A 14,398-nucleotide genomic window follows, 5' to 3' on the forward strand; every position below is an offset into this window, starting at 1 on the left:
GAATATGGAACTCAAAGTTCTAAAAGCAGATCCTCAAAAAAAAAGTCATTTTTCCATGCAACTGGGAAATAAGACATACAGGCAATGGGGTATAGAAATCTATCCTGCCCTACAAGAAAGTAAGGGGAAAGGGGGTTAGGGGGAAGTGGGGTGACAGAAGGGAGGGCTGACTGGGGAATGGGGCAATCAAAATATATGCCATCTTGGAGTGGGGGGAGGGTGGAAATAGGGAGAAAATTTGTTACTCAAAATCTTGTGGAAATCAATGTTGAAAATTAAAAATATTAAATAAATAAATTACTCTAAAGAAAAAAAAAGAAATTACAAAAACAAATCATATCCCTGATTCAGTAATTTAGTTTTGGGAAATAGACCCTTGAGAGTGTCATTGAAAAGGGGAAAAAAGAGCACTATGTCCAGAGATACTTAAAGTGGCATCATTTGTAATTTCAAAAAACTGGAAGCCAACACGTCCAACCATAGGAGAATACTTAAGATAAATTATGGTATGTGCATATAACAGCATACCACAATACAATTAAATCAACTAATAATTAAGATGAACAAACATGAGGACTATAAAGAAATGGGGGAAAAACCCTTTGTGAAAAAGTACAAAGGGAAAACAGAACCACCAGAAGAAAGAGTCTATATTAATTACAACCATGCAAAAAGGAAAAGTGATGAGGAAGGGCAAAGAAGCTGGTGAATGCTTGTAATAACTACTAAACTGCAACATTTATGCACCAAATGTTTATTCAAATATATCTAGCTTCAAAAACAGTTTGGTTCTACCGGTTTTTAATATTAATTTTATAATTCATCAAAAATCACAACATCATTTCACAAGTACATTTCCAGAACATCTGAGTAGTTATGAAAACCCAGCTAGTAAAAGTCAGCAGTAATCTGATTGTTGGATTGTCCTGACTTACATGACTCCTAAGTTGAGGCCACTTTCACGTTTATTGAAAGGAGGCAAGTGTTTGTGTATTATTAACCCTGTACATCCCATGGTGAGATATCAAGCTAATGAGAGGGCCCATGGGACTCCAAGAATTCCATTTCTGTGATGGATCAGGTTTATACTGTTTGTTATCGTGGGGTAGTTACCCTTTTAACAAAGCAGTAAGCCCTCAGCATTTCAGTAACAGAGTATTTAAAAGGCGTGTTACAGCCAAACACAATTCCACTGCTTTTAAGAGTGGCCACGAAAGTGGCTACTAGGAAGTTAAACCATTATTAAAGACATATCAGCTCTGGTGCACCCTGGGTTTACAGCACTTCTGAAATGAACTGGACAACAGGAAAACACGAATGAATTATAAACAGTTTAAAGAAAGAATACTGGAGCATTTGGGCCAGAGACAAGCGAGTCCCATTTCTGGCCAGGCCTAACTAGACCAATCCTGAAAACGGAAGCAGTCACTTGCGATCTTCCACACGGTGCTGTTTGGTGTGACTTGGGCAGTCAAGAGGAAATTCTGGTTGAAATAGCGCTGTTTGTTCCCATCAAATTTCACTATTCCGCAGGTCACCACGAGGACAGTTGTTTGGCTCTGAGTGGCTTGCTCTACACGCAGAAGAAGAGGGAGAGAATGGCAATGCCCATAAAAGCAGATTTTTCAGTTAGATACAACAGGACCCAAATAGTTTCTCTTCTTTCCAATCCCAACTTCTAAGGCACAGGTTGGCTCTCACGTCATTTGCCAGCCCAAATGCCAACTGCTGCCTCCTTATTGCCTCTAGGGCAAAGCACAGGCTCTGCAGGTTGGCATATAAAGTCCTTCACCATCTGGCTCCAAACTCCCCTTGGAGATGTTTCTATAGGAGTGCTCTCAAAACTCTCTCCTATATGCTGTTCTCTAAACCCACATCCTATTTCCCCATCTCTGTGTCTTCCAAGGTAGTATCTTTGCCATCTTCCCTCTCCAAAAAGTAATAATATTAATTCTGGAATATCCTCCCTTCCTTACCACTTCTGCCTCAATATTTCTTTTCACCGAGGTTTTAGATCAGGTACCACACAAGGCCTTCCCTGATTTCCCTCAATGGTGGTACTCTTTCCCTACTCTAATTATCTCAGGTCTCTTCCCCCAGCAGAATTTAAGCTCCTTAGGGACAAAAATGAACTCTTCTCCCCCTCCCCTTCCCTCCCCTCCCCTCTTCTTCCTGCCCTCCTTCCACAGGGCCAAGCACCATTTCCCACACACAGTAGAAATGTTTCTTAAATTGACCTTGCCATCTACTCTAACTAGAAAAACTCCAGCATCACCATAGATGATATATAGATATCCTGTCTGTACTATCCGACCCACAAAGTCAGAAAGCTAAATGCGACAAGTGCATTTCAAAGACACATCAAAGTCCTGTTCCTTCTAGATGGATGATTGAACATGTAAAGTCGAAAATTCTACAGGGTAGAAAGGCTGCATTTCACGTGGTATTTTTAACACACCTCATTCACTTTGCTCCCTCACAAGCTGTTTTTGCTGGGGAACTCAAGTCACCCAGAAATAGTAGCAGAAAAAGAAAAGAAAGACTTATGGCCCAACTAGAAGGGAAAGAGATCATGAAATATTGATTGTTGCAGTTTGAGTCGAGGCCTAAATTACTTTTTTGAAGCATTAAAGGACTCTAAAAAAAACCTGAATATATTATTCAGCAATTCTGGGTAACTCTCATCTAGACTTTTCAGGGCACAGAAGGCACGTATTTGCTTGAGAATTTGTCTACTTCCTTTCCCTGCACCCGAAGTTCCATTTAACCCTGACATTTCACTACATGAGTCAGTTAAGCCCATGAATCACCACAAATAGGAAACTATTCCAGGATATAGAGAGAAAAGGCTTGCAAACGGAAGAGCTCAGAGGACAAATACTTGACTACTGAATGACTCTAAAGTTTTATTCCCTCCTAAAACATCTCTCCTTTCATGAGCTTCTGTGATTTGCTTCAGCTCAGAAAGCTAGTTAAGGGGCAGAGGTCAAGACTCGATGAGATCCTAGATCTCCAGGCCTCTATTTTCTCATTTTCCAAATGATGGGGCTTCCTTTTCCAGGTTTTAAGATTTAAGATTCTTGGTTTGGTTTTAAGATGATTTCCTAGCGATCAGATACAAAATTCTTTAACAACCTACTTTGAATAATTAAAGTCTAATACTACCACTTAAGAACACAATATTTATTGCATGAGAAAACCCGTGATCTTACCATGAACAGGTTGGCAGTCTACCACATTGATCTGAAACTCACTGGAAGGCAACGTCTCAAAAAATTCACTCAAAGCATTTAGTCCAGATATGGCATTTCCATTCCAAACTAAAGTAGCTGTATCAAGGTACAATCTGGTCAGTACCTAAGGAAAAGTTAAAGATGAGATTTCTGTTCTTTGTAATTGTTTTTCTGATACCAAGTCCACTTGTACCTTTAGTTAATATTCATTTTCCCAACTCCATGCTATCAATTCTACTGGAACATATACTGTTCAGCCTTTTGCTAAAGTGACTAATGAACAAAGGGCACAGGCTTTTAAAGAAAAGAACCTATGTAAACCAGGTATAGAAAAGGTTGGGGATTATAACCATACAGTGTCAATCCAATTGGGCTGTGAATCAAATACCTTTGTAATGTAACCAGATATGGCCTGTAATATGGGGGAAAAATAAGAGCTAGCATTTACATAGGCTTTAAGGTCTGCGAAGTGTTTTACAGGTATTATCCCATTTTATCCCCAAAACCTTGGGATGCAGATACCTTTTACAGTTGAGGAAACTGAGGCAAGCAGAGGTTAAGTGACTTGCCCAGGGTCACACTGCTAGTAAGTGTGAGTTAGATTGGAACTCAGGTCTTTCTGACTCTGGGTCCAGAGGGAGGGATTAAAGGAAGAAGGGAAGAAAGGAGGAAGGGAAGGAAGGAAGGAAGGAGGGAAGAAGGAAGGAAGGAAAGAAAATCAGGTAGCATTAGATCAAATGTCACATCTAGTACCTGGTGGACTCTCACTAGCATTATCTTATTTTGGCACTCTGAATTTGGAGTCACAGGACCTGGGTTTGAACCCGGCCTGTTATTTACTCCTCACTTGACCTTTCTGAGATTGTTTCCTTATTTGTAAAATGAGAGGATTAGGCTAGAAAGCTTCAAAGGCTGAGTGAAACTCTAAATCCATGGCTAAGTGATAGAAAACAGCTAATATTAAAGAAACAGAAATATCCACTCACTTATGCAAAGTAGCTGTGGAGGCTGTGAGTAAAGGCAAATGGGTCTCAGTTTATTTTTTTTAAGTGCCTATAATACTTACCCTTCTTCTTTTATCTATGGTCTCATAGTATATATTAACAAATTCTTCAGCAGCTCTACAAGCCTGATCCGCATTGGTTTTAAAATCCTAAAGGAAAAATTCAGCATATATACTTAACAAAGTTGAGCCAAGTTCATCTCACCTCCACAAAGGGAGTGTAACTTAGCTTTACACACTTAGATGACCTGTGGGGCCATCTGCGTTTGAATTTGAAAAAGTCATTTCCCCTCTCTAGGCTTGGTAAAACGAGGGGGTAGGATTCGACGGCCTCTGAGGCCCCTCCCAGTCCCTTGGCCTCGATTTCCCCTCGGGTGGCCTCAGAGTTGATACTAAGGATCCCAAGGATGGTGTGCACAGACATCCCTGGGCCTCTCTGGGCTACTACCAGCTCCCAACACCATGCCCACGTCCACACCCATCCACGTGTGGAGACTAGGTTTTCAGCGCGAAATTAACCACCACCGAGAGTCCGAAGTGGCGGTGGTGGCCGCCCCCCCGGACCGGGACTGAGGTGAGCGACACGCCCGCTCCCCCCAGTCCGGTCCTCGACCCCGGCCCCGCCTCGCCTCCCCCCTCCCCGGGCCCCGCCCGCAGACTCTGCCTCCTCCCAGCTGTCAGAGGCCCACACGGCCTGCCTGGAGAGGGCCCGGTCTGAGAAGCAGCGCCCACGGTAGCGGCGGGAGGAGGGGGGGCAGGGAGCGGGATGGGGTAGTCACCGCACCTCAGTCCCCGCCCCGGGACCAGCAGGACCGACGGGCAGGTGGCACCTCCCTCGCTCCACTACTTATCACCCCAACGCCACGCCGGGACCTACCACAGACATTGCCATTGCCGCTTCCTCGCGAGAAAACAGCTTCGGCAGATCGGAGTTTGAGGCGAGGCGTGCGGGCGGCGGATGGCGGAGGGCAGCTCGGTACACTGAAGAGGTAAAGTTGAAGTCTCCCGGAAGCTCTTCCGGCTCTCACCGGCTCACCCCCGCCTCCTCAACCTCTTACTCAGGGCGCAGTCTCTCCCATTCCACCTCTTTTTTAACGTAACAGGTTTTCTGCCGCTGATTGGCTAGCTGAGCCGCCAGACACTGTCCAGTGGGCGTGAGACGGGGACGGCGTCCAATGAAAGACAAGAGATGTGACTCGGGGGCGGAGCATTCACTGAAGGAAAATTCTAACCGAAGGGGCGGAGCGGTAACCTGGCAACGGCGTGGTGGGCGGACTGAGGACATCTGTATCTACTAACCAGGGAGCATTTGCCAATAAATCAAGAATATTGCTAAAATGAATGGATTCCTTGTTTTCGGTTTGAGAATCCGAGTATCAGAGGAGGGTGAGTCCCAGCCTGAGACTTTGGAACCCCTAGTTTACTGAAAAAAAGTGATGCGATTGGACGAGAGCTGCCTCTTCTCACCTCCCCCCCCCTCCCACCCCCGCATTCCACATCACCCTCCCGCCCTCCCTCACCGTCTTCTACTTCACCCTATGTACTGACTGTTCTCCTTGCCAAGGCCAACCTTCTACAAATGATCCCCACACCATCCCTTCTTCTCCAGCAGACTGATCGTTAATGTCACTGATCTTTAATTTCTCCCTGTCTATTGCCTGCAAACTTGCCCATGTCTCCCCCATCCTCAAAACCAAAACCAAACTAAAAAACCTCTCACTCCATCCTTCCATTTCTACTAGCTAGTCATCCTATATCTCTTGTTTTTCATGGCTAAATTCCATGAGAAGGCTGTCTATAATAAATGCTTCCACCTCTTTTCCTCTCACTGTCTTCTCAACCCTGCAATCTAACTTTCATTCTCACCATTTGACTAAAACTACTCCCCGAAATTACTATTGATTTTCTTGTTGATAGATCCAGAGGTCTTTCTCCCAGTCTTCACCTTTCTTAAGCCCCCTGCAGCTTTTGACACTGTTGATCCCTCCTCCTGGATACTGTCTTCTCTGGGGGTTTTCTTGCCACTGCTTTCCTGGTTCTGCTATCTTTCTGACCATTCTTTGTCAGACTTTTTTTGCTGGATCACCCCACATATCCCACCAGCTAACTGTGGATATACACCCAAGGCTCTGTCCTGGGCCTTCTGTTTTCTCTCTCTCTCTAGGTGGCCTCATTAGCTTCCATGAATTTAATGATCATCTCTAAGCAGATGATTTCCAAATGTATGCCTCCAATTCCAGTCTCTTTCCTAAACTCCAGTCCCTCCTCACCAACTTTACACACATTATCTCCCTTGATGAATAAACGAAATAGAGAAACAGTCCCTGCTGCTGAGGAGTTAACATTCTAATAGGGGGACATTTCCACATTTAGGGGAATAGTGACCAGAGAGGAGTATTTTATTCTGTGGAGGTAGAAACCAGGGGAGGGTAGTAAGCACATCATAAGATCGGTGTCCTAGATCTGTAGACAGAAGGGATGTTACTGGCATTTGAGTCTCACCCCGTCATTTTGCAGAGAAGTAAACTAAGACACAGTGAAAAGTGAAAAGACTTGCCCCAAATCATACATAGGTGGTAAGTGGCAGAGACGAGATTTGAACCTGGTGAAATTTCCACAGTTCCACGGCCTGGATGGGTGGTCTGGTATTTAATGTCAGTCAGTGGCTATAGGAGGCTAAGGGCAGAGGTGTGCTGGAGGTGGAGAGCTGGTTATTAAATTTTCAAGGTGAGCATTTACACCTTGGAAATCAGCAAATGCTACAAATCTGGGCTTGATTTGTTTTGTTGATTGTCCAGATTTATGAGAGTGATGGAGACAATGTTAATAATGCAGGTTAACTTTAATGCACATGATACACTTTTTTTCCTTGAGAGAGCTGGTTATTAAATATTTGCCGACATGCCCCTGGCATGTGGAATAGTTTACACATACTCAGCTGCCAAGGTAGGTAGGTGGCAAAGTGGACTGGTCCTGGAGTCAGGAAGACTCTTCTTTCTGAGTTCAAATCTGGCCTCAGACATTTACTATCTGTGTGACCCTGGGCAAGTCACTTCACCCTGTTTGCCTCAGTTTCCTCATCTGTAAAATGAACTGGAGAAGGAAATGGCAAACCACTCAATTATCTCTGCCAAGAAAACCCCAAATGGGGTCACAGAGAGTCAGACATGACTGAAAAATGACATATCAACAGGACTTGAACTGGCCTCTAACCTGTGAATGGCTGGAGCCAAACAAAGCAGGTTAGAGGCAGATGTGTCACAAATAAAGTATTGGTTTAACTAATTTCCGAGTGATAAAAAAGCTTGCAACCGAAGTCCCCCTAAGAAGGAGGACTTAACTTGCTAGGGCAGGGGTATGGCTTATATACATGAAAACCACAAGGAGCTGAATCACAACACAATCATTCTTAGATCCTGAGTAGCAGTTCCCATGGTTGGTATTTCTTGGGACAACACAGGCATTCTTGAGTCCCATGGAACAGTCTCTAAGTTGCATAAGGGTCGTTGAGCTTTGTGATCGTTCAGCAGGGTGCAGAACTGGAGTTAGCATACCAGGAACAGGAGTACAGTATCTGCTTTGGTTCACTTGGCAGTTACATAAGCATAGGTGTCAGGAGATGATTGGTTGCTTTCTGCTACAACACTTTGGCTCTCAGGTCCCTGAGGAATAGGGGGAACTCCAACAAATCTGAACAGTTATTGGTTAATATGAAAATCCCTCAGTGAACACCTAGTGCTAGTCAAAGCAATACACTTTGCCAGAGGATGAGATCATCCAGAATGCAAAGGCCTGCTTGCTGGGCCTTAGCTCTGGGAAACAGGGTATCTCCAAATATCTTGACAGACTGAACAACAAAACAACTCAGCCCCCAATCAAATGAGTCAGGCCCTGGGATTAGAGATCGAAAAATGAGTGAATTCACTTCCTTAGGGTCTGGGCCTTGGATTCTAGAACATCCTCAGAACAATCATCCCCTGAGAAGTCAGATTATTATACCGATTCACAAATTAAGCTATCCTAGCTTAGAAGGGTGAAGTACCTTACTCAAGGGCATATAGTTAGTAAGTGTCCAAATCATCTGACTCCAAGCACAATATTCGTTCCACTATGTCACACACAATATCATTTTGTTGCACAGAAACCTTCAGTGGGTCTCTGTCACTTCTAGTGTAAAACACAAACTCCTCAGTCTGGCATTCAACCTCCTAATCCTGTTCCTTCCTGCAAAAAAAAGGTGGTACCACCCCACCTTTCCAGCTTTATCTTATACTGTTCCACTCACTCTGAACACTTTATCCTGAGCCCCATCAACACCATTTGTAAATTGTTCAGATGAAAAATATGTTGAGGGAACTGCCATTCTTCCTTTGAGGTACCAAAGTTTACCACCTGGCCCCTTTCTGATGGCAGGGAACCCTTCCATTCTTCACAATATAGGGACAGCCATCAAATTTAAAGTCTAGCCTCTTCCTAAATGCAGGGGAGGAAAAGAGAGACATCACTTCATCCTGCTCCCTCTGCCAGTCTCCTGGCCTGGTCTGGTCTGGTCTGCCTGTAGAAAACCATTCCATCAACTCTCTTAGCTACCAAAATAGAGGACTCTCCCCTGAGGTCATATGGCTAGAGATGTTGATAAGCTACCTGAATTCACTCCTCAGTAATTAACAGACTCCCACCTGGTTATGCCCTCCCCATCTCAATGACTCTAAACTCCCAGCTGTCATTATTCAAACCCAAGTCTCCATCCCCCTAAATGCAACCCTGACAATATCCCATTCTAAAGCTATCCAGCCCTTCCATTGTGCCCTCTAGAATGCTTATTCCACAAGTAACAGACTTGCTTTTATTTTAAATCTTTTCTTTTCCTACTCTTTTCATCTTCTTGTACTCACTGAGACTTAACTCCCTCCTGAGCCAGCCTCCCTGGCTACTCTTTCCAGCATTGGTTGCACTTCTGCTAATTCCCCTCAATTCACTGGCTGAGGTGTGGATGTTGGAATGTTCCCTTTTCCCCATTGATATTTCCAGGTTCTCCCACTACTATCATCAGTAATCTCTCCTTCTTTGAGGTTCACTCAATCCATATCCACCACCCAAACAAAATTCTGGTAGCTGTTGTTTATAAGGCACTACTCCTCTTCTGTCTTCAATTAGTTCAACACCTGGCTCACAGTCTTTCTTTCATCTCCAACTCCTGCCTTCAGGGGTCTTCAACATGCAAATTGATACCTCCCAAACACCCTGACCTCTCAATTCTTCACCCCACTCATTTCCCGTGACCTACTCCTCCACCCCACCACAGCTACACACAAAGATGGCCATACCCTTGATTTTGCCATTACCTGCAGATGCATCATGTCCATGTTCCTAGATTCTGAAATTCCCTTATCTGATCACAATCTATAGTCATTCTACCTTTCCTTCTGTCTTGCTACCCCCAAACCTGTTCATTATCCGTACTATGGCCTCCAATTCCTTCACCCCTCAGTTCTTTCCCAGGCCAGCATGCTTACATGGACTATACTCTCATCCCTTCCCTATCTTGACCCTTTGGTGAACCAATTCAACTCTATACTGTCCTTATGCTATTGAAGATTTTGCCCTTCCAAGCCTCAGCCTTGGATCACTCCCACTATCCATCATCTTCACTCCTACACATTTGTTGCTGAATGAAGCTAGAAAAAAACATATAGTTTTTATATGCTGACTGGGTGAACTTCAAGTTTATGTTATATAATTTGAATTATGTCTTTGCTAGAGCAAGATAATCCTTTTATACCTCCCTAATTGACTTACTATGCCACTTATCACAGCATCTTTCCCAAACCTTTTCATCCTTCTCAAATCTCACATGGCTATCCATCTCCATACTCTCAGCTGAGAACCAAGTTTCACTGGAAAAAAATGAGGTCATTCACCAAGAACTCCCTGTTCTCTCTTCCTCTTCTGCCACTATCTCCAACTTTACCAGCTTGCCGTGAAGAGGTGGTTCTTCTCTTGCACTTTACATGTACAAGTGATCCCATTTCATCCCAACTTCTCCAGCAGATCACTCCCTCTCAATCATTCTCACTTTTTCACTTATCTACTACTCTCTCCAAATTTACTAATGATCTCTTAATTTCCAAATCTAATGGCTTTTCCTCAATCCTCAGTCTTCTTGACTTCTGTGCAACCGTTGACACAGTTAGTCACCATTTTTTTTAGTTAACAAATTTTTAGTTTTCAACATTCACTTCCAGTTAATCACCTTCTTGATGGTCCTTGATGAGCATCCTTGATGCTTATATTAGGTTTCCATGACATCATTCCATTCAAATTCTACTACTACCTGTCTCTTCTTCTGTCTTCTTTGGTGGATATTCATCCAGGTCACTCCCCCTAGTGGTGGGTTTCTGGGGGGAACTTATCCAATCCTAACCTCTCCGCTGACCTCCAGTCTCCCATCTCTGTGTGCCTATTGGACATCTTAAACTGGATGTCCTGTAGACATCTTAAACTAAACATGTCCAAAACTGAGTTCATTGTCTTTCCCCCCAAATATTCCCCTCTTCCTAACTTCCTTATTATTTTTGAGGGTACCACTGTTCTCCCAGTCACCCAGGTTCACAACCTAGGTGTCATCCTTGACTCCTTACACTCTCTAACCCCCCACCCCATATCCAATCTTTTGCCAAATACTATTTTACCTTAGAAATATTTCTAATAGGGGCAGTGAGTAGACCACTGGCCCTGGAGTCAGGAAGACCTGAGTTCAAATCTGGCCTCAGACACTTGACACACTTACTAGCTGTGTGACCTCGGGCAAGTCACTTAACCCCAATTGTCCTGCCTTCCCCCTTCCAAAAAAAAATATTTCTAATATAGGCCACCTTCTCTTCTCTGATACTGCCCCTACTCTGGTGCAGGCCTTTATCACCTCACATCTGAACTATTACAACAATCTACTAGTTGGTCTCTCTGCTTCAAGTCTTTCCTTACTCTAATCCATTCTCCAGCGATCATGTCCCAACAGTGGCTCCTGATCACCAAGAGGATGCATATATTGTTTCTTGGTTCTGTTTACTTCACTGTGTATTAGTTCATGTAGATCTTTCGATGATTCTCTATATTCTTCATATTTGTCATTTCTTATAACATAGTAATAATACTTTATATTCGTGTACCACAATTTGTTTAGCCATTTCCAACCAAATGTGTCTACTTTGCTTCCAATTTTTTTGCTATCACAAAAAGTGCTGCTATAAATATTTTGATAGATGTGAAGATTTTTGTCTTAGCAATGACCTTCTTGGGGTATGAGCCTAGTAGTGAAATCTCTGGGTCAAAGGATAGAGACATGTTAGTCACTTTAGTTGCATAATTCCAAGTCGCTTTCCAAAAAGGTTGCAATGATTTACATCTCCATCGATAACGTACGAGTATACTTATCTTTCCACAACTCCTCTGTGACGGACTATTCCCATATTTTGTCACCATTGCCAGATTATTAGGCGTGATGTAAAATCTCATGGTTGCTTTGCCCTTATTTGGTGATTTGGAACATTATTTCATATGATAGTTAATAGTTAGCAATTCTTCTTTTGAGACCTGTTTATTCATATCCTTTGACCACTTGTCTTTTGGGGAATGGTTTTTGGATAGATAGATTGTTGTCGTTGTTCAGTTGTTTCAGTCATGTCCAACTCTTCCTGACCCCATTTGCAGTTTTCTTAGCAAGATCCTGGAGTGGTTTGTCATTTCCTTCTTCAGCTCATTTTACAGATGAGGAAAGTGAGGCAGAAAGGGGTAAATGACTTGCCCAGGGTCACACAGCTAGTAAGTGTCTGAGATCAGATTTTAATTTAAGTCTTCTAACTCCAGGCCCAGAACTCTATCTACTGTACCACCTAGTTGCCCCAGATAGATATATGCGAATCTATTAATTGTTTATATTGCCCATATCATATAAATTTGATACAAAGATTTTTTCCCATTGGACAACTTCCCTTCTTATCTTATGCTTTGCCTGTACCATTCCATCATGCAACCTCTCCATCCACCTATGGCTCTACACACCTATCTTACCCCCATGCCGGTACCTTCCATGCTCCCTGTCCTTCCTGCTCATATACTGCTGCCTAACACTCTGGGACAACTCTACCAGAGGCCAAAACCTTTGTAGACAATAACCTCCCTGGACTCATTCCTCAATGATTAACATACTTCCACCTGGTCATACTCACCCCATTCCAGTGATTCTGAACCCCTTGTTGTCATTTTTCAAACCTCATTCTCTGCCTTCCACTAATCATTCCCTTATTCCATCCCTTTCAACCAAATCCTCCATAACTCCTACTCTGAAGCTACCCAATCCTTCCACTGTGCCCTCTGGAATGCTTGTGCTATAAGTAACAAAACTAGATTGCATCTTAAACCTTTTCTTTTCTTATTCCCTCCATCTTAAGGCTCCCTTCTGATAACAGCTTCCCTGATCACACTTTCCAGCACTGGTTTCGCTTTCAGTTATATCCCCCCACCCCCAACTCACTGGTCCTTGTGAGAGAGTTGGATTACTTCTTGCTCACCATTACTATTTCCAGGTTCCCTCTACTACCATCACTCAGTTTTTCATTACCCTCACCATTCACTACCTTTGCTCCTACTCGGGTACTGCTGAATGAAATTGGAAGAAATCATGAAAACCTGCTGACTGGGTCCTCTACAAGTTTATGTTATATAATTTGAATTGACCCTCCCTGGAGTGAGGCAATCTTTTACACCTCCCTCATCAACTCACTATCCCACTCTCCACCAAAAGCTTTTTCAAACCTTCTCCTCCACAAACTTCCCAAAGGTCCCCCTCCCTCACCCACTCAGCTGAGAACCTTGCCTTGTATGTCACTGAAAAAATTAAAGCTATTCACCAAGAGCTCCCTCTTCTGCCTTCCTTACCTTACATCACTCAGATACCTCCTTCAGCTATCTCCTCCTCCACCCCATCTCACATGAGGAAGTGGCCGCCTTCTTTTCAAGGCAAAGCCTTCTAAATTTGCAAGTCATCCCATTCCATCCTGTTTTCTCTAGCTAATTTCTGTCTCGTCATCCCCACTCTCTCGTTTATCTTTAATCTCTCTTTCTTGCTTTCTACAAATATGCCCATGTCTACCCCATCTTGGGTTTTGTTATCATTATATAGAAATGTTAGAAATTATGTAGAAATATTATTATTATTAAGGGTTTACTTTGTAGCCTGCAACTTTGCTGAAGCTATTTATTGTCTCAATTGGTATTTTTCTGATTCCCTAGGATTTTCTAGCTAAACCATCATATCATCAGCAAAGAAAGACAATTTTATCTCCTCTTTACTTGCAAAATGTCTTCTTGTCGCAATTGCTAGCATTTCTGGGAACTATGTCAATGGTAGTGGGAAGAGTGGGTTTGCTTGCTTAACTCCTGCATTTAATGTGGAAGGTTCTAGTGATGGGGGGGTGTGGAGGAACCTGCAGCCTGAAGGCTACATGTGGCCCTCTAGGTCCTCAAGTGGGACCCTTTGACTGAATCCAAACTTCACGGAAAAAAAATCCTCTTAATAAAAGGGGGATTTCCTCTTAATAAAAGGATTTGAACCTTTTATTAAGGGGATTTTTTTTCTGTGAAGTTTGGATTCAGTCAAATGCACAGGAGGCCTTGAGGCCGCAGGTTCCCCACCCCTATCATCCCCATTGTATATGATACTTGCTTCAGGTTTTAGATAGATGCCTTCAATGATATTAAAATCAAGTCTCCCTACGCCTATGCTTTGTAGGATTATTAGCATAAATGAATGTTGTACTTCATCAAAGGTTTTTCCCACATCCATTGAGATAATCATGTGGCTTTTGGATCTTTTTGTCAGTATGATTAATTATGTTAATTGTTTTTCTAACATTGAACCAGCCTTGTATCCCTGGTATTAATCCAACTTGGTCACGATGAATGATTTCTTGGAGGAATCACTATAGTCTATTTGACAGGATTTTATTTTTAAAATTTTAATCACTACTCATTAATGATACTGTTCTATAGTTCTCCTTCTGTGCTTTATACTTCCCCAATTTAAGCATTACAATTATATTTGTCTCACAAAAAGAATCTGATTGGTTCTTTCTTCTCAGTCTTTGAGAATAATTTGTCTAAT

General features: G+C 42.9%; 2 protein-coding genes across 2 annotated transcripts in view; one reads left to right on the plus strand and one right to left on the minus strand.

Annotated features, from left to right (window-relative positions):
- Positions 1-734: 734 nt before the first annotated feature.
- LOC118833048 (NTF2-related export protein 2) lies at positions 735-5,294 on the minus strand. The gene is made up of 4 exons (XM_036740435.1): positions 5,114-5,294; positions 4,300-4,386; positions 3,213-3,357; positions 735-1,573 (listed from the first exon to the last, which is right to left on the minus strand). Exons 1-4 carry the CDS (start codon positions 5,126-5,128, stop codon positions 1,395-1,397), a joined length of 426 nt encoding a protein of 141 aa, XP_036596330.1. The 5' UTR covers positions 5,129-5,294; the 3' UTR covers positions 735-1,394.
- A 279-nt stretch (positions 5,295-5,573) lies between these two features.
- RNF128 (ring finger protein 128) overlaps positions 5,574-14,398 on the plus strand; it is a 179,675-nt gene continuing 170,850 nt past the window's right edge. Inside the window, exon 1 of the mRNA XM_036740414.1 lies at positions 5,574-5,622. Within this exon, the coding sequence (XP_036596309.1) occupies positions 5,574-5,622 (49 nt within the window). The remainder of the gene's footprint in view (positions 5,623-14,398) is intronic.

Source organism: Trichosurus vulpecula, assembly GCF_011100635.1.
Source record: "Trichosurus vulpecula isolate mTriVul1 chromosome X unlocalized genomic scaffold, mTriVul1.pri SUPER_X_unloc_1, whole genome shotgun sequence".
Taxonomy (NCBI): domain Eukaryota; kingdom Metazoa; phylum Chordata; class Mammalia; order Diprotodontia; family Phalangeridae; genus Trichosurus; species Trichosurus vulpecula.

Coding starts and splice junctions, on each gene's coding strand:
- LOC118833048 (XM_036740435.1), bottom strand. Junction 3,358..4,299: donor CCATAGATAAAAGAAGAAGG/GTAAGTATTATA, acceptor ACTTTTCCTTAG/GTACTGACCAGATTGTACCT. Junction 1,574..3,212: donor AGACTGCCAACCTGTTCATG/GTAAGATCACGG, acceptor TTCTGCGTGTAG/AGCAAGCCACTCAGAGCCAA.